Source organism: Gobio gobio (genome assembly GCF_949357685.1).
Source record: "Gobio gobio genome assembly, chromosome: 4".
Taxonomy (NCBI): Eukaryota; Metazoa; Chordata; class Actinopteri; order Cypriniformes; family Gobionidae; genus Gobio; species Gobio gobio.
In genome coordinates this window covers 47333627-47352223 of record NC_137100.1, presented here as the reverse complement: position 1 = coordinate 47352223, position 18597 = coordinate 47333627, and the positions used below count along the sequence as shown (strand labels likewise).

The 18597-nt window shown below is 42.2% G+C and overlaps 1 protein-coding gene and 1 pseudogene across 2 annotated transcripts in view; one reads left to right on the top strand and one right to left on the bottom strand.

Moving 5' to 3' along the window:
- The window catches only part of LOC307125682 (ankyrin repeat domain-containing protein 34B-like), a 407861-nt pseudogene that overhangs the window by 62745 nt on the left and 326519 nt on the right, over positions 1 to 18597 (top strand). The window lies entirely within an intron of this gene.
- Positions 426 to 15867, bottom strand: LOC307124767 (ras-like protein family member 10B; the record flags this gene model as incomplete). The annotated part of the gene is made up of 4 exons (XM_079814212.1): positions 426 to 1141; positions 11182 to 11306; positions 12119 to 12206; positions 15863 to 15867. 4 exons carry the CDS (start codon positions 15865 to 15867, stop codon positions 871 to 873), a joined length of 489 nt encoding a protein of 162 aa, XP_079670338.1. The 3' UTR covers positions 426 to 870.

Genomic DNA, 18597 nt, shown 5'->3' with positions numbered 1-18597 from the left:
GCTCATCAGAAAGAATTAAAATCATTAATTTTGCCATTAAAAAGGATAGCTGTTTTTAAGGTGGACCAATGAATCACTACACATGGAATGGGAGAATAGTGAGGTGTCTGTTTGTGAGCTGCAGCATATGGTTAATCGGGTTTATAAAGTGAAATGTTGTGGCAGGATTGGAAGTGTCTCTTTCAATATTAATGTCCTGAAGCTGTTTTTCAAAAGGGAAATGGGCCAGTGAGGAGCAGGATAGGGAGTTTTTTTTGAATGTTAATCTAAAGATGAACAGGATACAGAGGAAGTGTATAAGCATGTTTAAAAAGGTATATTATCTCCTTTGTTGCTGTGTTTTTAATAGGTACTGTAACTAAAGATAATTCCTAAGGATTCTCAAACTTCCACTAATCATTATTCACAAACCCTAAGTAGGCTTCATCTCTTCATAAACGCTGTTTCCAAGCAACAGTTAAACACTGTCACTTTGGAATACATCTAAACCCACAGCATCTGCATTTAAATCGAAGCAGGAAGGGGAAATGGATTGTATTCTGTTTGAGACCAATGCAATATCTTACTCTCATCCTGACAGACTTTGGTAAGATGAAAAAACCCTTATCTGCTTCCATTTTTCCGTTTGTTACGCTGGAGAAAAGTGAAATCAGTAGTACCTAAGGTGATCCATCAGATGAACGCATCAGTCACAGAGGCCCCTAGGTGGTAGTATTCCAGCCGTTTCGATTGACAGTTTGTCACCAGAGCTCCATCCTTGTGGTTCAGCAAAGTATACTGACTTAGGACCAGCTTAAATCAGATAATTAAGACTCTGAAAACACAAACTGGTCCTAAATAAGCATAAATTCAAAAAAGGCTACATATCTGTCACATGACATTACAGCGGTTCCTCTGCAATGCCCCCTGGAGACGGATAGAGGTGTGGTTTGGGCGCAGTCCTCGTGCCACGGCTATTCCCAGGAGTTCTTTAAAGAGCAGAAGCACGTGCCAGTTATACTTTGCGGAGCACTCGACATAACCGCACTTCCAGGTCTTCTTCACCAGTACAGACACGGCCCTGCGCTGGGTGAACCGCTGCCGCTGAAGGTCCCGCTTACTGCCTACCACCAGGATGGGCACCTCACTACTGCTGCCAACTCTTAAGGAAAAACAAAAAAAGAGACAGAGAGGTAGGAAGAGCAGTAGAAAAAGAGGTTTAAGAGGGAATTATTAAGTCAAATAAACCGACCACATGAGTATGGATCCATTTCTTACATCACATTTATGTCAGAAACATAATATTTGTTCATGTTTGCACACAATCTTCAGCAAACATGCACAGGCACACGCACAAACATTAACAGCCTCTCAGCTCCTTGACACGCTCTACAAAAAAAGGCACAGAGCTCATAATGTGTGCTGGACAATGCATGATGTGTGTCCTTTCTCGCTTGACTGCTTGAAGGTCAAACACACATAATGAAGAATGGAACCGTTTTATGTTCGGGGGCTTCAAAGGCAAGCGTGTGTGTGTGCGCGCATTTTGTTCATTTGAAAAAAGTGTCATAAATTTAATTGGCAATTTACTGGTGCACAAGGAGATCAAATGAAATTGCGAGGTTGTATTTAACTCATTTGCTTAGAAAAAATGTATATTTGAATATATGTAACTATTAAAGAAATGACTGGCCAATTCATTTAGGCTTTAGGTATCTTTATATAATAACAAATGATGGCACTATGTGTACACAAATTGCATATAAATATTTAACACATTAAGTTTAATTGAGGACTTAAGGTCATTCCATCTTATTCATTTTAATATTAAAACAAATACTATTTGTAGAAATGATGTGGCTATTAGTAGCTTGTTCACATTTGTTGCATGTTGCTGGTTAGGTTTGAAACCCGCCACAAGATGTCCGGTAAGAGACTTAGTCAAAGATGGTTGCAATATGGGAGTACACCGTTTATTAGTCACCACAACAACTCAGTTATTAGAGATGGTTGAACAGTTGTCCTTATTTGTAGGTGTTTAGTATGTGGTTTTTCTATAAACATAGGAAATGCAGGGTAAATATACATGATGATAACATTAAATGGAATACACATGATTAATGTTCATTAAACAGAATTACCAGTGTAATGATTTGAAGAAAACTCACTATGTCATACACATTACTTTAAACAGTAAATAGCTTAATTTGTTCTGTATTGTATCAGCGGCGCTCTGTCTGGACATGTCCTGCGCGCATGCGCATTAAGTTGTTTACAACTTTAGAATACCTCAATAACGGGCACTTTTTCACCGAAATACAAATAAAAATATACATAATAACATCAATATAAGCAATTACGAATAAAGGAAACATATATGATACAGCACAACATCCTGCTAAAGAAAGAATTATATCCTATCGTTGGCCGTAATAAACTAACGTCCGTTATAATAGCAAATAGTGATAGACAGCTTAGTCCGGCATATCGCACCCGCGATCTCTAACAAGATAAATAACACACTTACTTTGAACAGACGCACAACACCCGGACAATGAACAAAAAGGAAAATTATATGTGTTATGCAACGGCAAAGTTCAGCATCGGCATCAGCGCTCGGACAGACTCTCTTCACCCTGAGCGCGGTGGGCGGGATGTTTTTCTGCACGTTGATCTGTGAGTGCTGATTGGCTGCTGTGCTGGATGCTGAGTGTCACTCAATCTCGGCAAACAGAGAGATTTATTCAGAAGGCATACTATTTTTCTGACTATAATGGCCGTTTTTACAGCCGCCCCCAGATTCTGGGGACAGAATCTGTGCAACTACCAAAAAGCCTCTAAATAACACATTACTCAGAAATGCTTGGCAATTGTATAATACGTGCTATTGGGCGTGTGTAGGTCTTTCCTCCCACCTTAATATTAGCTGTCCTCACCCGGCCATCAGCCCCAGGGAAGACGTCTGACACTCGTCCCACCGGCCAAAGTGCTCGGGGCAACTGTGGGTCAACTATCATCACTGTGGTGCCAACTTGAACGTCGGATGTGTCACCTTGCCACTTCTGACGGGTTTGCAGACCCGGAAGGTAAAACTTTAGGAAGTGTCTCCAGAAGTGGTCTGCCAAAACTTGGCTGTGGCGCCATCGCCGCCTGCTTATAAGCTCAGACTCTGGGTATACCACTGGAGGTAGAGAGGAATCCGGCCGCCCCATCAGGAGAGAGTTTGGAGTGATTGGGTCCAGGTCTGCAATGTCAGAAGAAGTATAACCCAAGGGTTTAGAGTTTAGAATTCCCTCAATCTCCACTAACACGGTTTGTAACACTTCAAAGGTTACTGACTGAGCTCCAATGGTGGCTGTCAGTGCTTGCTTGAGAGAGCGTATTTCTCGCTCCCAGCAACCTCCAAAGTGAGGAGCATTTGGTGGGTTGAAACGGAATTTGATCTGTTGTCTGGCTAGTTGTGCCTGAAGTTCAGGGGCAAGAGCTGCAAAGGCTTCCCTGAGTTCCCTTTCTCCTCCCTTAAAATTGGTACCCTGATCTGATATGAGCTCAAAGGGGGTTCCGCGTCTGGCAGTGAAACGTTTGAGGGCCATGAGGAAAGAGTCAGCATCGAGGTTATGTAGAACATCAATGTACACTGCTCGAGTGGTTAAGCACTTAAAAATGATACCCCATTTCTTTTCAGTCCGCCTACCAACCTTGACAGCATAAGGTCCGAAACAGTCCATACCTGTAGAATAGAATGCAGGCCGAAATAATCGTAGTCTGGCTGGAGGGAGGTCTGCCATTTTGGGGATTTCTGGATTCTTTCTCCATTTCTGACATTCTACACATGACCGTTGAAACTGCTTAACAGCTTCCCTACCACGGAGAATCCAGTACTTGCGTCGAAGTTCTGCAAATACTCTCTCATACCCTGGGTGGTGGAGTTTGTCATCATAACTTCGTATGATAAGCAGTGTGATTGGGTGCTTTGGGTCAAGAACGATGGGATGTACAGTGTCTCTCTCAAGGTGGGGACTGTGACGTAGGCGACCTCCAACTCGAAGTAGCTGGGTCTCACTGTCAAGTTCAGGTGCCAACGCTTTTAAGCGACTGTTGTGAGAGAGAGGTTTACCAGCCCTTAACTGTTCGATGTCTAAGGCGAAAGACTCCTGTTGGGATTGTTGTAGGAGAGAGACTTCAGCATCTCTGTAGGCACTGGCTGTCAGGCTGCTAGCAGCCGCCCCGTGAGAGGCGGTGGACTCGATCAACTCTTGGAAAGTTTTATGTTGATTTAAGTCAGAAGTTGAAGTGCTGGTTGTGAAACATGCTAGTGTGCACAAGCCTGTCTTGCGCAGCTCCTCTCCATCTACATCCACAGGATGTGGTAATTCAGGCCATGAACTCTGTGAGTCTTTCAAGAATGATGGGCCTTGATGCCAGTGGCTGTCTGGACCGAGTTCATTCAAGGTTCGTCCCCGGGTGATGTCATCAGCTGGGTTACTGGGGAATGGCACAAACCTCCATGTGTGTATATCAGTGAGCTCTTGGATCTCTGCCACCCGGGTGCCGACAAAGACCTTGAATCTACACGACTCGGACTTGAGCCAGGTAAGGACTGTGGTTGAGTCAGTCCATAAGGTGATGTGATGAATGGGCAAAGTTAACTCCGTACTTACAACTTTGGCCAGCTGAGCACCGGTTAGTGCAGCACAGAGTTCTAGGCGGGGTATGGACTGCTGTTTTCTCGGTGCTACTTTCGATCTTGCTGTAAGGAAAGAGACCTCCACATCCCCCTGCTGGTCTTCTGTCCTCAAATACGCAACCGAGCCATATGCCCGTTCAGAGGCATCACAAAATATGTGTATGTCTCGCTGACTTTCTTCTCTGTCTTTGGCTGGACTGGTGTAAGACCTTGGGAAAGCAATGCGCGGTAGAGATGGTAACTCTGCCTCCCACTCTGTCCAAGTTTGCAATAGACCAGGAGGAAGATTTGGATCATCCCAGTCCCTTTTCTTGTCCCACAAACGTTGGACTATGAGCTTAGCCCTAGTGGTATATGGAATAAGGTAGCCCAGGGGATCATATTGACTGGCCAGGGTTCGGTAGATGTTACGCATAGTGGTCTCAGCACTCTCAATGGGACGATACCTATAGGAAATGGTGTCTGTTTGGTGGTTCCAGAGCAGTCCCAGAGCAGATTCTTGAGTATCCGTTTGGCCGTGAGAAATCCAGAGCTCAGTACTAGCTGATTTCAATTCGGAGGGTAGATGGTTTATGGTTTCCGGCTGATTACTAGACCACTGTCTCAATTCAAAGCCCCCATCTGCCAGTAGAGTCCTGAGTTTGTCAACAAAGCTTTTAGCTGCTTCTGTCGTAGTGAAGCTTTGCAAGCAATTGTCGACATAAAAGGACTTCAAAACTGAATGCCTGACATCTTCCTCAGGTTCGCTGTGATCAATGACATGCTTTTGAAGGGCATACACTGCACAACAGGGACTACAGGTTGTCCCAAAGGGAAGGACCTGCCACTCGAAAATACAAGGTTGTTCCTGTACCTTGAGATCTCGCCAGAGAAAGCGCAGCAGTGGTCTGTCTTCTGGGAGCAACCTGACCTGGTGGAACATACCACGTATGTCACTGCTGACTGCAATGGAGTGTTCCCGAAATCGGAGCAGAACAGCGAGTAAGGATGGTCCCAGCACTGGTCCTGGGAGCAGCAATTTGTTGAGGTTTTGACCCTGATAACTGAAGGAGCAATTAAAAACTACTCTGTTTTTCCCATTATGGTGGACCATATGGTGTGGGATGTACCATGAGAAGGCAGAGTTCTGTTCAGCATACGGGTCCAGCTTAACAGCATAGCCTGCTTGTTCCAGTTTGTGGATTTCTGCTGTGTAAGCAGCTGCTTGTTCTGGATTTTTCACCAGTCGCTTCTCTGTAGCTCTCAACTGTGAGATCACTGCCTCTTTTGGCGCTTTTAACTGTGGCATATTTTTTACCCGCAATAGAGGGGTGGCATATCTCTTCACCCCATCTACCTCGACCCTGATTGTTTTAGCATCCAGGAGTGCTATTGCTTCGTGGTCCTGTCTGGATCTTGTGCTGGTTTTCTCACTGCGCCACGGTAGCACATCCATCTGCCACAGTCTTTCAACGTGCTTATAAAGATCTGTCTCAGGTGATGAAGTTGAGGTGAAAAAGCAACGTTGTTCATTGATCTCCAGCTGGAGATTATGCACTGGACCCTGTAACGTCCAGCCAAGACGTGTCTTGATGGCCGCAGGTCCCCCTGGTGGACCAAAGCGTACTGGCTCCACTGGAGTAATGAGATGAGGGTAGTCTGAGCCAATGAGCAGCACAGGACGGACAGTGTCTAGATGTCGCAATGGAAGCCCCCTCAAGTGATGATATTTTTCTCTCAATGCTCTGACTGGATGTGTATGCTCAGCCAGGCTTAGCTGATGGGCCGTAAATGCACCTTTAATGTGGAATACCTTCTTGGGCTGCGACAGTGGGGAGATAGAAAATGACACTGCTGCACCACTGAGGACCTGGAGCTCTTGCCTGACTGTGCGGAGCGGTAAGTCTTCTGGTTTACCTTTGAGGCCAAGCTGCTGAGCAGCACTTTGTAGCAGGATGGTTCTTTCGGAACCGTCATCTTGAATAGCGTAGGCAGTCATGCAGTGTTTTCCGTTCCTGAGGATTACTTTACTGATCTTCAGTAGGACTTTTCGGCTGGCAGGAGGCTTTCGTATGAGAAGGATCTCATTCGTGGTATTGAGAAGACACGAATTGGTAGTAGTGTTAGCAGCTTGATTTTGCACAGTCTGTGTACTTGTAGCACTTTTCACAGTTATGTCATGAAGAACAAGCAGATGTCGACTGTTACACTGCTTGCAGCGCATCTTTAGACTGCATTCTGTTGCTTGATGGCTTCTACCGCAACGCCAACACCGATTCTTCTCTTTGACCCAATTGCGCTTCTGATCTGTTGTTAGTTGCTTGAAGTTTGAGCAGTTATTCAAGGAGTGCTTTGTGTGATCGCAGTAGGGGCAGTAAGGCTTTGGAACAGCTTTCATGGTAGCAGATGAGGTTGTGTCAAGCAGTACATTCTCAGTGTTAAGCAGAATGTTAGCATTCTTTTGAGAATATTTGTGGTCTTTGATTATCTCTCTGGTACGTACAGTAGGCCCTCTACGTTGACTGGTTACGAACCTTGAAGTGTCCTCCTGTACTTGGATTTCGTACTCTAACCATTCAGAGAGATCGAGAAGAGTTGGAATAGGAACATGGTGTGGATGGGCAAACCGGCGGAAACTCGATCTAAGATCATGCGGCAATTTTGCCAACAGTCTGGAGACATGGGAGCCGCACTGCAATTCGTAAGTGCCCTCAGTTCCTAGTTGCCCCAACATACCAACAAGAGAACGAACCTTGAGAGCAAATAGTCTGAAGGCCTTTATGTCTCCGCTGCTGATATCTGGGCCATCCATAAGTTCCGCTATTCGTTGTAAGGCAAGCTGGTGTGGCTGACCATACTGCTGGTCCAGTGCAGCCATCGTTCTGGTGAAGGGGTTCTGAGAATGGCTGTATGAATCAGCAATGAGTAGCGCTTCTTCTAGTTTGAGATGGTCGGTGAGGATCTGAAATTTAAATCTTTCAGTGGCTTTAGCAGGTAGTATGTTCTCTAAGGCGATCTTCAACCGTGAAAACTCTCTCGGGTTCGGATGTACAAAGTCTGGTATGATGGGAGTAGGGCCTTTGTACATTGACTCTGGCATTTGACTTGGTGAACTATGAGGCATCTGTGGTCGCCAGGCAGGATCGTAAGGTGAGGAGGTTTCATATTCCTGATGGTATGGGGAATAATAATCACCGTCATGGTGGTAATGTCCCCCTTCCTTTGGAGCCCCCCAAATGAGTGGCTTGGCACTTGGAGTGTCATAGGGGGAGTAAATTGTGCCTCTGGGAGCCGCCGTCAATGCTGGAGAAGGTTCATCATTGGAGTTGGTATCGTGTTGTTTGAAGCGTGGTGCTGGCACTGGCCTAAACCCTCTCTCAGCTGCATGCATGTTCATTCCACGGCGTGGTGCAGGAACAGGCTGGCTAGAACATGTTTGACGTGCTGGTATAACAGATGGTAGGGGTTGAGCTACAGGCCGTTGATGATCAAAATGAATCTGTAGCTGCTGCATCTGCCGCTTAAGTTGAGAGAGCTCTTGAGCATATCGCTGATTTGTCTGCTGCAATGCATCATTTTCCTGCTGGATCATCTGTACAGTGTGACGCATGTTCTCATTTGCATGGCGAAGATTCATATTTCGTTGCTTAATGACGTCCCTTTCAGACCTGCTTTGTTCAGCGTCGGACCACTCCTCTGAACTATAAGGCTCTTCACCTGAGATCTGCAGTAGACTGAATGCAGTTGCACCCTCCTGTGGCTCTTCACCTTCTGATAAATTGGAGGGTAACTGAGTGTGTGGTGACACGGGTTCGGGATACATCTTAGGCAGGGCAAAGCCAGTAAGATCATAATCTTCATATCGGACGGGAAGGGCTGGCTTCCTTCTGACACGCCCAGTTGGCTCAGCCTCTGCATGTGCTGCCATCTTATATACTTGCAGCAAGTCTCACTCCGGCTCGAAGGACCATGTAGAAATGATGTGGCTATTAGTAGCTTGTTCACATTTGTTGCATGTTGCTGGTTAGGTTTGAAACCCGCCACAAGATGTCCGGTAAGAGACTTAGTCAAAGATGGTTGCAATATGGGAGTACACCGTTTATTAGTCACCACAACAACTCAGTTATTAGAGATGGTTGAACAGTTGTCCTTATTTGTAGGTGTTTAGTATGTGGTTTTTCTATAAACATAGGAAATGCAGGGTAAATATACATGATGATAACATTAAATGGAATACACATGATTAATGTTCATTAAACAGAATTACCAGTGTAATGATTTGAAGAAAACTCACTATGTCATACACATTACTTTAAACAGTAAATAGCTTAATTTGTTCTGTATTGTATCAGCGGCGCTCTGTCTGGACATGTCCTGCGCGCATGCGCATTAAGTTGTTTACAACTTTAGAATACCTCAATAACGGGCACTTTTTCACCGAAATACAAATAAAAATATACATAATAACATCAATATAAGCAATTACGAATAAAGGAAACATATATGATACAGCACAACATCCTGCTAAAGAAAGAATTATATCCTATCGTTGGCCGTAATAAACTAACGTCCGTTATAATAGCAAATAGTGATAGACAGCTTAGTCCGGCATATCGCACCCGCGATCTCTAACAAGATAAATAACACACTTACTTTGAACAGACGCACAACACCCGGACAATGAACAAAAAGGAAAATTATATGTGTTATGCAACGGCAAAGTTCAGCATCGGCATCAGCGCTCGGACAGACTCTCTTCACCCTGAGCGCGGTGGGCGGGATGTTTTTCTGCACGTTGATCTGTGAGTGCTGATTGGCTGCTGTGCTGGATGCTGAGTGTCACTCAATCTCGGCAAACAGAGAGATTTATTCAGAAGGCATACTATTTTTCTGACTATAATGGCCGTTTTTACACTATTACTGTTAATATTCCGATTCTGCTCATTTTAGTTCCATCAAATACTGAGGATCTATGCTGTTATATATGTATGTTTCAATATTTGAGTAAAAATATAGAGAAAGAAGAGAATGTGAGTGAGTAATATCAGCACAAAAGAGGTGAATAATCTGTCAGACAGACCAATTCCATGCCTTCACCAATCCCGCATGCCTCTTTAGACCAGGCAAACTATTTAACAAAATTCAAATTGATACCAGTTCAAAAGATATGGAGAAATAAAACCCACTTAGTTTGAAAAACTAAAATCTGAATGTTTATTGTACTGAAATCCTACTGATATGTCACTTGCATAATCATTTGGAACAGTGTATATACACCAATCAAGCATAACATTATGACCACTGACATTTGAACTGAATAACACTGATTTTCGGCACCTTTGAGTGGGTTATATTAGGCAGCAAGTGAACATTTTGTCCTCAAAGTTGATGTGTTAGAAGCAGGAAAAATGTGCAAGTGTTAGGATTTGAGCGAGTTTGACAAGGGCCAAATTGTGATGGCTAGACGACATCTGGGTCTGCAGCTCTTGTGGGGTGTTCCTGGTCTGCAGTGGTCAGTATCTATCAAAAGTGGTCCAAGGAAGGAACAGTGGTGAACTGGCCAAGGCTCATTGATGGACGTGGGGAGCAAAGGCTGGCCAGAGTGGTCCGATCAAACAGACGAGCTACTGTAGCTCAAATTGCTCAAGAAGTTAATGCTGGTTCTGAAAGAAAGGTGCCAGAATACACAGTGCATCGCAGTTTGTTGCGTATGGGGCTGCATAGCAGCTGACCAGTCAGGGTGCCCATGCTGACCCCTGTCCACCACCAAAAGTGCCAACAATGGGCACGTGAGCATCAGAACGGGACCACGGAGCAATGGAAGAAGGTGGTCAAGGCTGTTTTGGCAGCAAAAGGGGGACCAACACAATATTAGGTGGTCATAATGTTATGTCTGATCTGTGTATCTAGGAACGGATAACTGTGATTTAAAATGATTCAAAATTGTCCAAAGGACTTTTTTTGCATTAAGACAATTTTTCAAAGTACATGCAGTGAGAATGTGAAGCATTTGTAAAACAGAGGGACGATATTGTGGGCGAGGGATAAGGGAAGGGTTAAGGGTGGAGACTGCAGAATGCAGTCATTCATTCAGTTCACATAAAACCTTTATGCAAATACATGATGCTGCACACAATCTATGGGCACAAGACCTGCATATGTAAAAGGATTTTCTCACTGGCATCAATTATATTCTTATCAGCTGTAGTGAATGGTCACAGTGTCCATGCTCTGTAACTGTCACTCATCCATATTCTCAAATGTCACCTCATTATCTCAGCATCAGCTGGGGAAACAAGGGCCAACTGTTATTAAAAACATCAAAACCAATCAGTAGTTTGTCACATCATACATTCACATGAATCAGTGCTGATGTGCTACTGAGCTGAGTAAAAAGGGTTTCAATGACCACAGTTGGACCCATTCTAACAATAACAGAAGGAATGTCTTTTTATTGGATCTTTTATAACATGATAATCATATTCTATTAATCTTTGAGGTAGGTAATTTCAGGTTCCGAATGAGCTCTGTCATACCTGTTATCCACAATTTGCTGTCGGATCATCTTGACATACTCAAAGCTCTCCACGCAGCAGATGTCATAGACCAGAATGTAGGCGTTAGCGCTGCGTACTCCTCTACACCGCACATCCAACCACTCCTGATGGAAACAAACAGACAGACAAAAACCCTTAATTGGCTGCTTGACGAAACAGATAATTACTTGTTTATTTGGAATGTTTGGAGGCCAATGTAGAATTCATTTATGTAAATAACTTCCAATCAAATATAAAACATTTTATTTTAATATCATTTTCAAATTTGCTCTTAATTTCAGTTAATTCATTTTAGTCATTAACGAGTTTCTAACACATTTCTATTTAGTTTTAGTTTTAAAAATGTAGGAAGTGACATGTGAAAGTCAAGTATGGCTACCCATACTCAACCAAGTTAGTGCACACACATTAGCAGGCAGTGATTAGTGAACACACACACACCCGGAGCAATGGGCAGCCATTTTTGCTGTGGCGCCCAGGAAGCGATTGGGGGTTAGGTGCCTTGCTCAGTCATTTCCCTATTCAGTGTTTACTACTCCCTTTTCCCTAAGTATGCGATATCTGTTGAAGTTCACTTCACTGCGTTCAATCAAAACAACCTACAACGTCATCAAACACAGACGACTCTTAATTCACACCTATTACAGGTGTGATGCCATACTTCTGTAAATAAATATAAATTACATAAATTTAACATGCGTTTATAATACATCCATATGTATAGAGTGGTGCAGGTATGACATCACTTTGTAGACCAAAAAGCGGAAGTGAGTTAGCATTTTACCACTTCCGGTTCCATCGTCCTGAAGTCAATGGGTTTTGGTAAAATGACTGAAATAAGGTCTGTGGTGAACATAAACTCAAGACACTCAAAATTGTATGTTTTATTCTACAACATAAAATACATCAGTATTACCTCAGATGTAACAGGAAGCTTAGTGGTGGTGACGTTGTCGAGCGACCGTGGTGTAGTTCGTTTATAGCCTACCGTTAGCTTTTTACTTCTGGAGACAGCATTTAGACTTCAGAATTCATTAAACTTGTGTTCATCTGTTATCCTGATGGACAAAACTTGTTTTAGCGAAAAACGTATTGGGTTTTTATCGAGGGAGCCAGTGTGATGCTAACTGCCAGATGACCTAAAAAGTGACATACCTGCACCACTCTATTTACACTGATCAGGCATAACATTATGACAGGTGAAGTGAGCAACACTGATTATCTCTTCATCACGGCACCAGGATAATGTGCCCTGCCACAAAGCAAAAATGGTTCAGGAATGGTTTGAGGAGCACAACGAGTTTGAGGTGTTGACTTGGCCTCCAAATTCCCCATATCTCAATCCAATCGAGCATCTGTGGGATGTGCTGAACAAACAAGACCAATCCATGGAGGCCCCACCTCACAACTTACAGGACTTATAAGATCTGCTGCTAACATCTTGGTGCCAGATACCACAGCACACCTTCAGGGGTCTAGTGGAGTCCATGCCCGACGGGTCAGGGCTGTTTTGGCAGCAAAAGGAGGACCAAGACAATGTCAGGAAGGTGATCATAATGTTATGCCTGATCGGTGTATATAGGCAATACATTTACAGCTGCAGTCCGTGACTTTTTACGCTCTAGCGGTTAATAAACAGAACTGCATGCGTCTTGCGGAAGAACACTGCAGCCGGAGCTACTTCTCTCTGTTTATGTCTATGGCGAGTCACGCAGGGACTGTGCTCCTCCTCCGCGGTTCCTACCAGACCGGTCTGAAATAGTCCCAATATAAACACGTATTATAAGTATTAGGATAATGGTTCAGGGTAAGAAAAAAACACGGTTTGGAAAATGGATTCATGTTGTACATTCTCATTATATAATTTTTGTAAATCTTGAACACAAAAAAGTTACGGACAGCAATGTTAATATAAATTGTCAAATTATGATAAATGTAATTTGGTTATAGTAGATGCATTTTTTATCTTATTTAACGATAATCATGATATTGTAACTGTCGTGTTTTGCTCACTTTATACCCGCACATACAACGGCGGAGCCTCAATGTCTCTTCTGTTGTGATGCGCTTGACAGGTGGGTAAATTTCCCTTTCAACATCCAGTGAAGTGATGTATCGATTAGTCCTTTATTCCTTATTAAAGGTGCTGTATGTAATTTTGTATGCTGTATGCTGTTTTGTAATTTCATTAAAGCGATTTATTTTTGATTATTTTATTTCTGTTAATTTTTTAGAAACTGTTGTCAGTTTCGTTTCGCTTTAGCTTTTCATTTTATTAGACATTTTCATTTTATTTCAGTTTACGAAAATACTTTTTGTTTTCCCAAAATCGTTTTCGTCTTAGTTTCATTTTTGTTTTATGAAAATAACATTACAGCCTAGACAACATTTTGATGCTAAAAAAAGACCAAATTTAAAAAAAAATTTTACTTTTACAGCAAATACAACAACAAAAAAACACCTGCTTTATTACTAATAAGAAGTAAAATTCACAAGTTCACTTCACACGTACATATAATTTAGAGGGAGTAAAGTTTTAATGCGTATTTGGCGTGCTGTCCAGGGGGAGGGCTCCAAGCTCGGCATCTGGCCCGAACCCAGAGTACTCCCCCTGTGTATGTAAGTGGTTAGAACTAAAAGTATGGAGAAGGGTTGGTGGAGGGATGCTGATAAACTGTCGACAAACGGAGGTAAGACTGCTGAATATATACCTCTTATCATTGATTGGCTGAGTGCTCTCTACTCGTGTTAATTGACCTATCGGTAAGCCCCGCCCCCCTTAGTTACTGTTGCTCTCGGACAACTCGGACAAACAAACGGAGTTGCTATATCTTACAATGTACAGCTGTCAGTGTGAAAACCTTATCCCAAGATGTTTTTGGACACAGAATGTAGCGTATACCCCGTCCGAATAATGGCCAAACTTTACTGATGGTTTATGAAGTTTATTACATCGTTTTTCACTCAAAAAAAAAATAATCGTAAGAGCTGAACAAACAAACAAAGCATAAGTGCGTATTAATGTCTCATTCACAAACTCTCTCTCTAGCCCTCTCTCCGTGGCATTACCATTAACATACACAGCAAATTACACAAAAACACTCACAGTAAACAAACATATACACAGACCTTATGCTTTTCGGGGGTGCAGTTAATAACTGGTGAACTTTGTATCTGCAAAACAACTCCGATATACTGCATGCGAGTTCTCCCTTTCACTACCCATTGACTAAGTTATAACACCCGTCAAAATAGGAGTCCTCCTTATAAGACAGATAAAGCCGACCTTTAAACATATCTTAACTCACAGAAATAAAATAAATATGGTGAGAGATTAATTTGGAAGTGATGGTTTACAGATCTCAATGCAAACGGGAGAAGCCTCTTGTTACGATCGCAGATGATTACATCCAGGATCAACACTGTTCATGTACCGCAGGGTAAGATTACATAAATTCACATTTAATCAGTTTAATATGAACTGAGAGATGCACTGAAATGTAGACCTTCGTGTTTCTGACCTAACGTTACAACGTTGCATGAGAACAGTTAGTTAAGTTATAGTTAGTTGGTTTGTACGTTAGCAGGGAATTACTAACTTTAAAGGGGCTATATGCAACTTTTTCCCCAAAATAAACGTAACAATAGCCTTTTTATTTTACCATTTATGACTCAAACATCTCCTGATGAGCATACTGACACCTTGTCCGCTCACAGTGGGTGCACCTATAAGCCTGTATCCTATTTTTCCTATTTTCTGGCGGGTCGTCTTTTCCCGCGCTGTCTGCGGATGTGACGTCACCACCGCTGCGAGAGCGAGCAGAAAATGAGAGCAGTTCTGTTTTTTGGCCACAGGTGTCAGTCGCGAGTTTAAATTTCAGAAAAACGCATATAGCCCCTTTAACAGTAACTTAATGAGAGTATGACAACCCGAAAATCCTCTCAGGATCCCTGGAATCAGTGTTGCAGTACCTCAGGCACGACGTTTACCATTTTTGTAGCATAAACACCATCTAACCGATGACAGCTTCGGATTTTCCAATGTTTCTCTATGGCGCTGAAACCTAAAGATGTCCGAGTGCCGGTCCCAGCGCAACTGATACTCAACTACCATTGGCTCATCTGTGTTCGATGGGAGGGGCTTACCGATTACTTGAACGCGCTCCTCCTGAACATTGTTAATAAAACATCATAAAGAGAGAAATAAAAAACATAGCTCAACAAACAATATAAAATGTTGAAATGAAAAAGTTTTGATTTAAGTTTTGAATAAACCTTTAAGCACTAGCACTAGTTCTCTGCTGGTAATCATGAAGGAGGCCCATTTAACTGAATGTGACTTTAATTGCAGTAAAGGCAAAAACAGCACAAATTTATGTAAAATCATCCATTTCTTTGTTCCTAATGGCAGCTATCTGTACTCTGACCAAGGTGTTGAGACCGCAACATACTCTCAGGTGTGTGTGTGTGTGTGTGTCTATTGTCGTTTGTATGCTGGTGTGTTATAGCGCCAGCGGCCATTCTCAATAGTTCAACAGAGTGGGGGCGAATATAAGGTTGCAGCCAATGAATAGTAATGATTTACCCATAGTAATTACACATCACCGCTGAATGAGGGACAGAGGCAGCGAGCAAATTTCTTCAGCCGTGACACACTGACCTCATCTCCTTTCTCCCTCCTTCCCCTCCGCTCCGCTCTTCTCAGGGAGCTCTTATGATATGAACAGAATATCAATTTCAATATTCATTCACACCATTAGATGTAGTACATCATGTCATACCATGACATTATAGGCCAGATATACTAACAGCTTGCTCCAGGATTTACTAAAGACATACACTTGCGCTGGAAAGGTGTAGGGTTATTTTTGCGGCTGACCTCATTGCATAAGCATTTGTAGGAGTTTCCCTTTCAGATGCAAAATTTATGGAAGGAGAGTATTTCAATGAATCATGTAAGGTGATTTACTAAGGTTTGCGCTCATCAATGGTGTTTGCACCATTATTTACCGCCCCAAAACCAGACGCTAACTGGTATATTGCGTTGGTCATTATGGAAATGATCCAGCTGCGTCTGTGTTCTTTAATTTGTGTGTTGTCAGATGTCTGGCTATCACCAGACCAAGCTCAATTTAAGATTGAACATTGGTCTGGGGAGTCTGCTCTGTATTTTCTACTGCACAAAAGGCGTGATAAACGAGCATAAATTAAATGACTCTGAATGCAATTGGATAGTCCTTCAACCAATCAGACCACAAGAGATCAACGGACAACGACCCATCGCTTCTCTATCCGTCATCGTGTTAAACCCGCCAATAGCGCACCAGGTGGAAAAGCCAGTCTGTGATTGGTTCCCGCAAAAGTGTAACAGAAGCAGCAGAAATGAATGTACAGGTTTCCAGACTGAGCTGCAGAGCAAAATCAAATCGCCGGCAGATCAGGCTGGGTTCACCCAGTCTACGTTGTCAATAGATCACACGCAGAACTTTTCACACCCATCTGCACTTTTTTGTGCAGAATTGCGCTCTCATGCTAATTTGCCCTGTTCAGTAAATCCGACTGTACATATTGTATTATTTGATCAATTATATTTGAATTACACAGGTTTTAATTCGATTTTAACATGATCTGCATTGGCGTGAATTTTTTGTGATTATTGTACAACAATAAATGTGCAACATATTTTGTTTGGCATTGATTATTTTGTTTGTACAGTAGCACCTCAAATACTGCTAGCCACTAGGATGGTATGGTATGTGTCACAAGTCTAGTCTGTCTCGTTTGTGTTTTTTTTTTTTTCATTTGTCACCTGTTCCTTTGTTCAGTTTTCCCGCCACTCATCTGTTTCCTTGGTTACCCTCGTTAGTCTAGTTCTGTTCAGCTGTGTTTAGTTATCCTCGTCTGTATCACCTGTGCCCTACGTTTATTCAGTCATCTGTGTTTGTATTTAAGTTCCTCTTTGTTCACTCACTCCTTGGGCCCGTTCTTCGTACCTCGCTAACTCAGTTAGCTGGATTTGACTGTTGACGATTTGGCATGATCTTGGATTGTTTGGTTCTTCGAAGCTCATCCTGGACTTGCTGTCATAGTAACAGGTCCGTAAGCTTAAACCTGCTCGGGAGCAGGCTTATTTCATGTAAACAGGATTAGATTGCATCTTGAGGTGATACTTAAAATCTGTCCCAGCCACTGCTACTTTATTACAAGAGTTTATTACTGAACCAGGGGCAATAATAATAATTTTAAATAATAATATAAAAATGTTATATTGTATATGTATAATACTATAGACACAGCCACTTGATTGAGCGATTTATTTGTGATGGAATAATTACTTTATATAATTTTGTTTTTATTGGTTTACACACATGTTGTACAGTTACTCTGAGCCGTGCATTAAGTGATCACGGATATTATGGGAGTGGCTTGATGCAGCGCTAGAGAGGATAATTTTATCTTGACCCATAAGAAACTGTCACGTTACAAATCTGCTTCAAATTAAATTACAACATTGAAATAAAAATGTAAAGGGTGAACAAATAATGTATAAAATCGTGAATATAAATAATTGGTAATCATGTTTAAAAAAAAAAAAAAACATTTATCATTTATCTATTATAACTTTTATGTTGGTTTGGTCGTTTGGCTGTTTCCTTATAAAGGTTCAGAAATTTTGGGGGGTTTTTTGTGTAATTTGTCAAGTTTTTTGCCAGGTGGCTTTTTAATTATATGATGTCATTAGGTTGCTGTCTTGACGCCAGCCAAACGCTGCATTGCTGATCGTGGTTTCGAGGATCGATGCATCTGCCCTCTTCAGGGAACACAAGAACGCTCAGTAATCTTAGATCATTTAATCCAGATATTTTAATCCAATCCGCAAATTCGTTTGAAGAACCAAATTTGCCAGAGATCAGTTATCACGATTAAAAGATCTGGGATCTGTCAAATCATCTTAGATGTAGGCTATTAAGCGAGGTACGAAGAACGGGCCCCTTGTCTGGTCAGTTATGTTAAGTCCGTTATGCATTGTGTTTGTACCTGCCTGTATTAGTAACTTCAGTAAACTTTGTTTGAGTCACATATTTGCCTATCCTTGCCTTCCTGCCTGAGGGGCTGTAACCGTATGAGAGTCACACGTAAGTCCCCATGAAATGGATCACTATTTTCTTACTCTAATTTTTCTTATTTTTTATGGAATATTACATTGTTTATTATAAATGATTTATCCATCATTATTTATATAAAAAAAAATGTGCCCTTGTAATTATTCATCAAAAAATGTATTTCCCCTCCCTCCCACAACAACATCTCATCTCTAATAGTCAAAAACCTCCCCCCTCCAGTAACCTGTCACTCACATGAGTTCACAGCAATCAATAAATAACATTCAGGGCT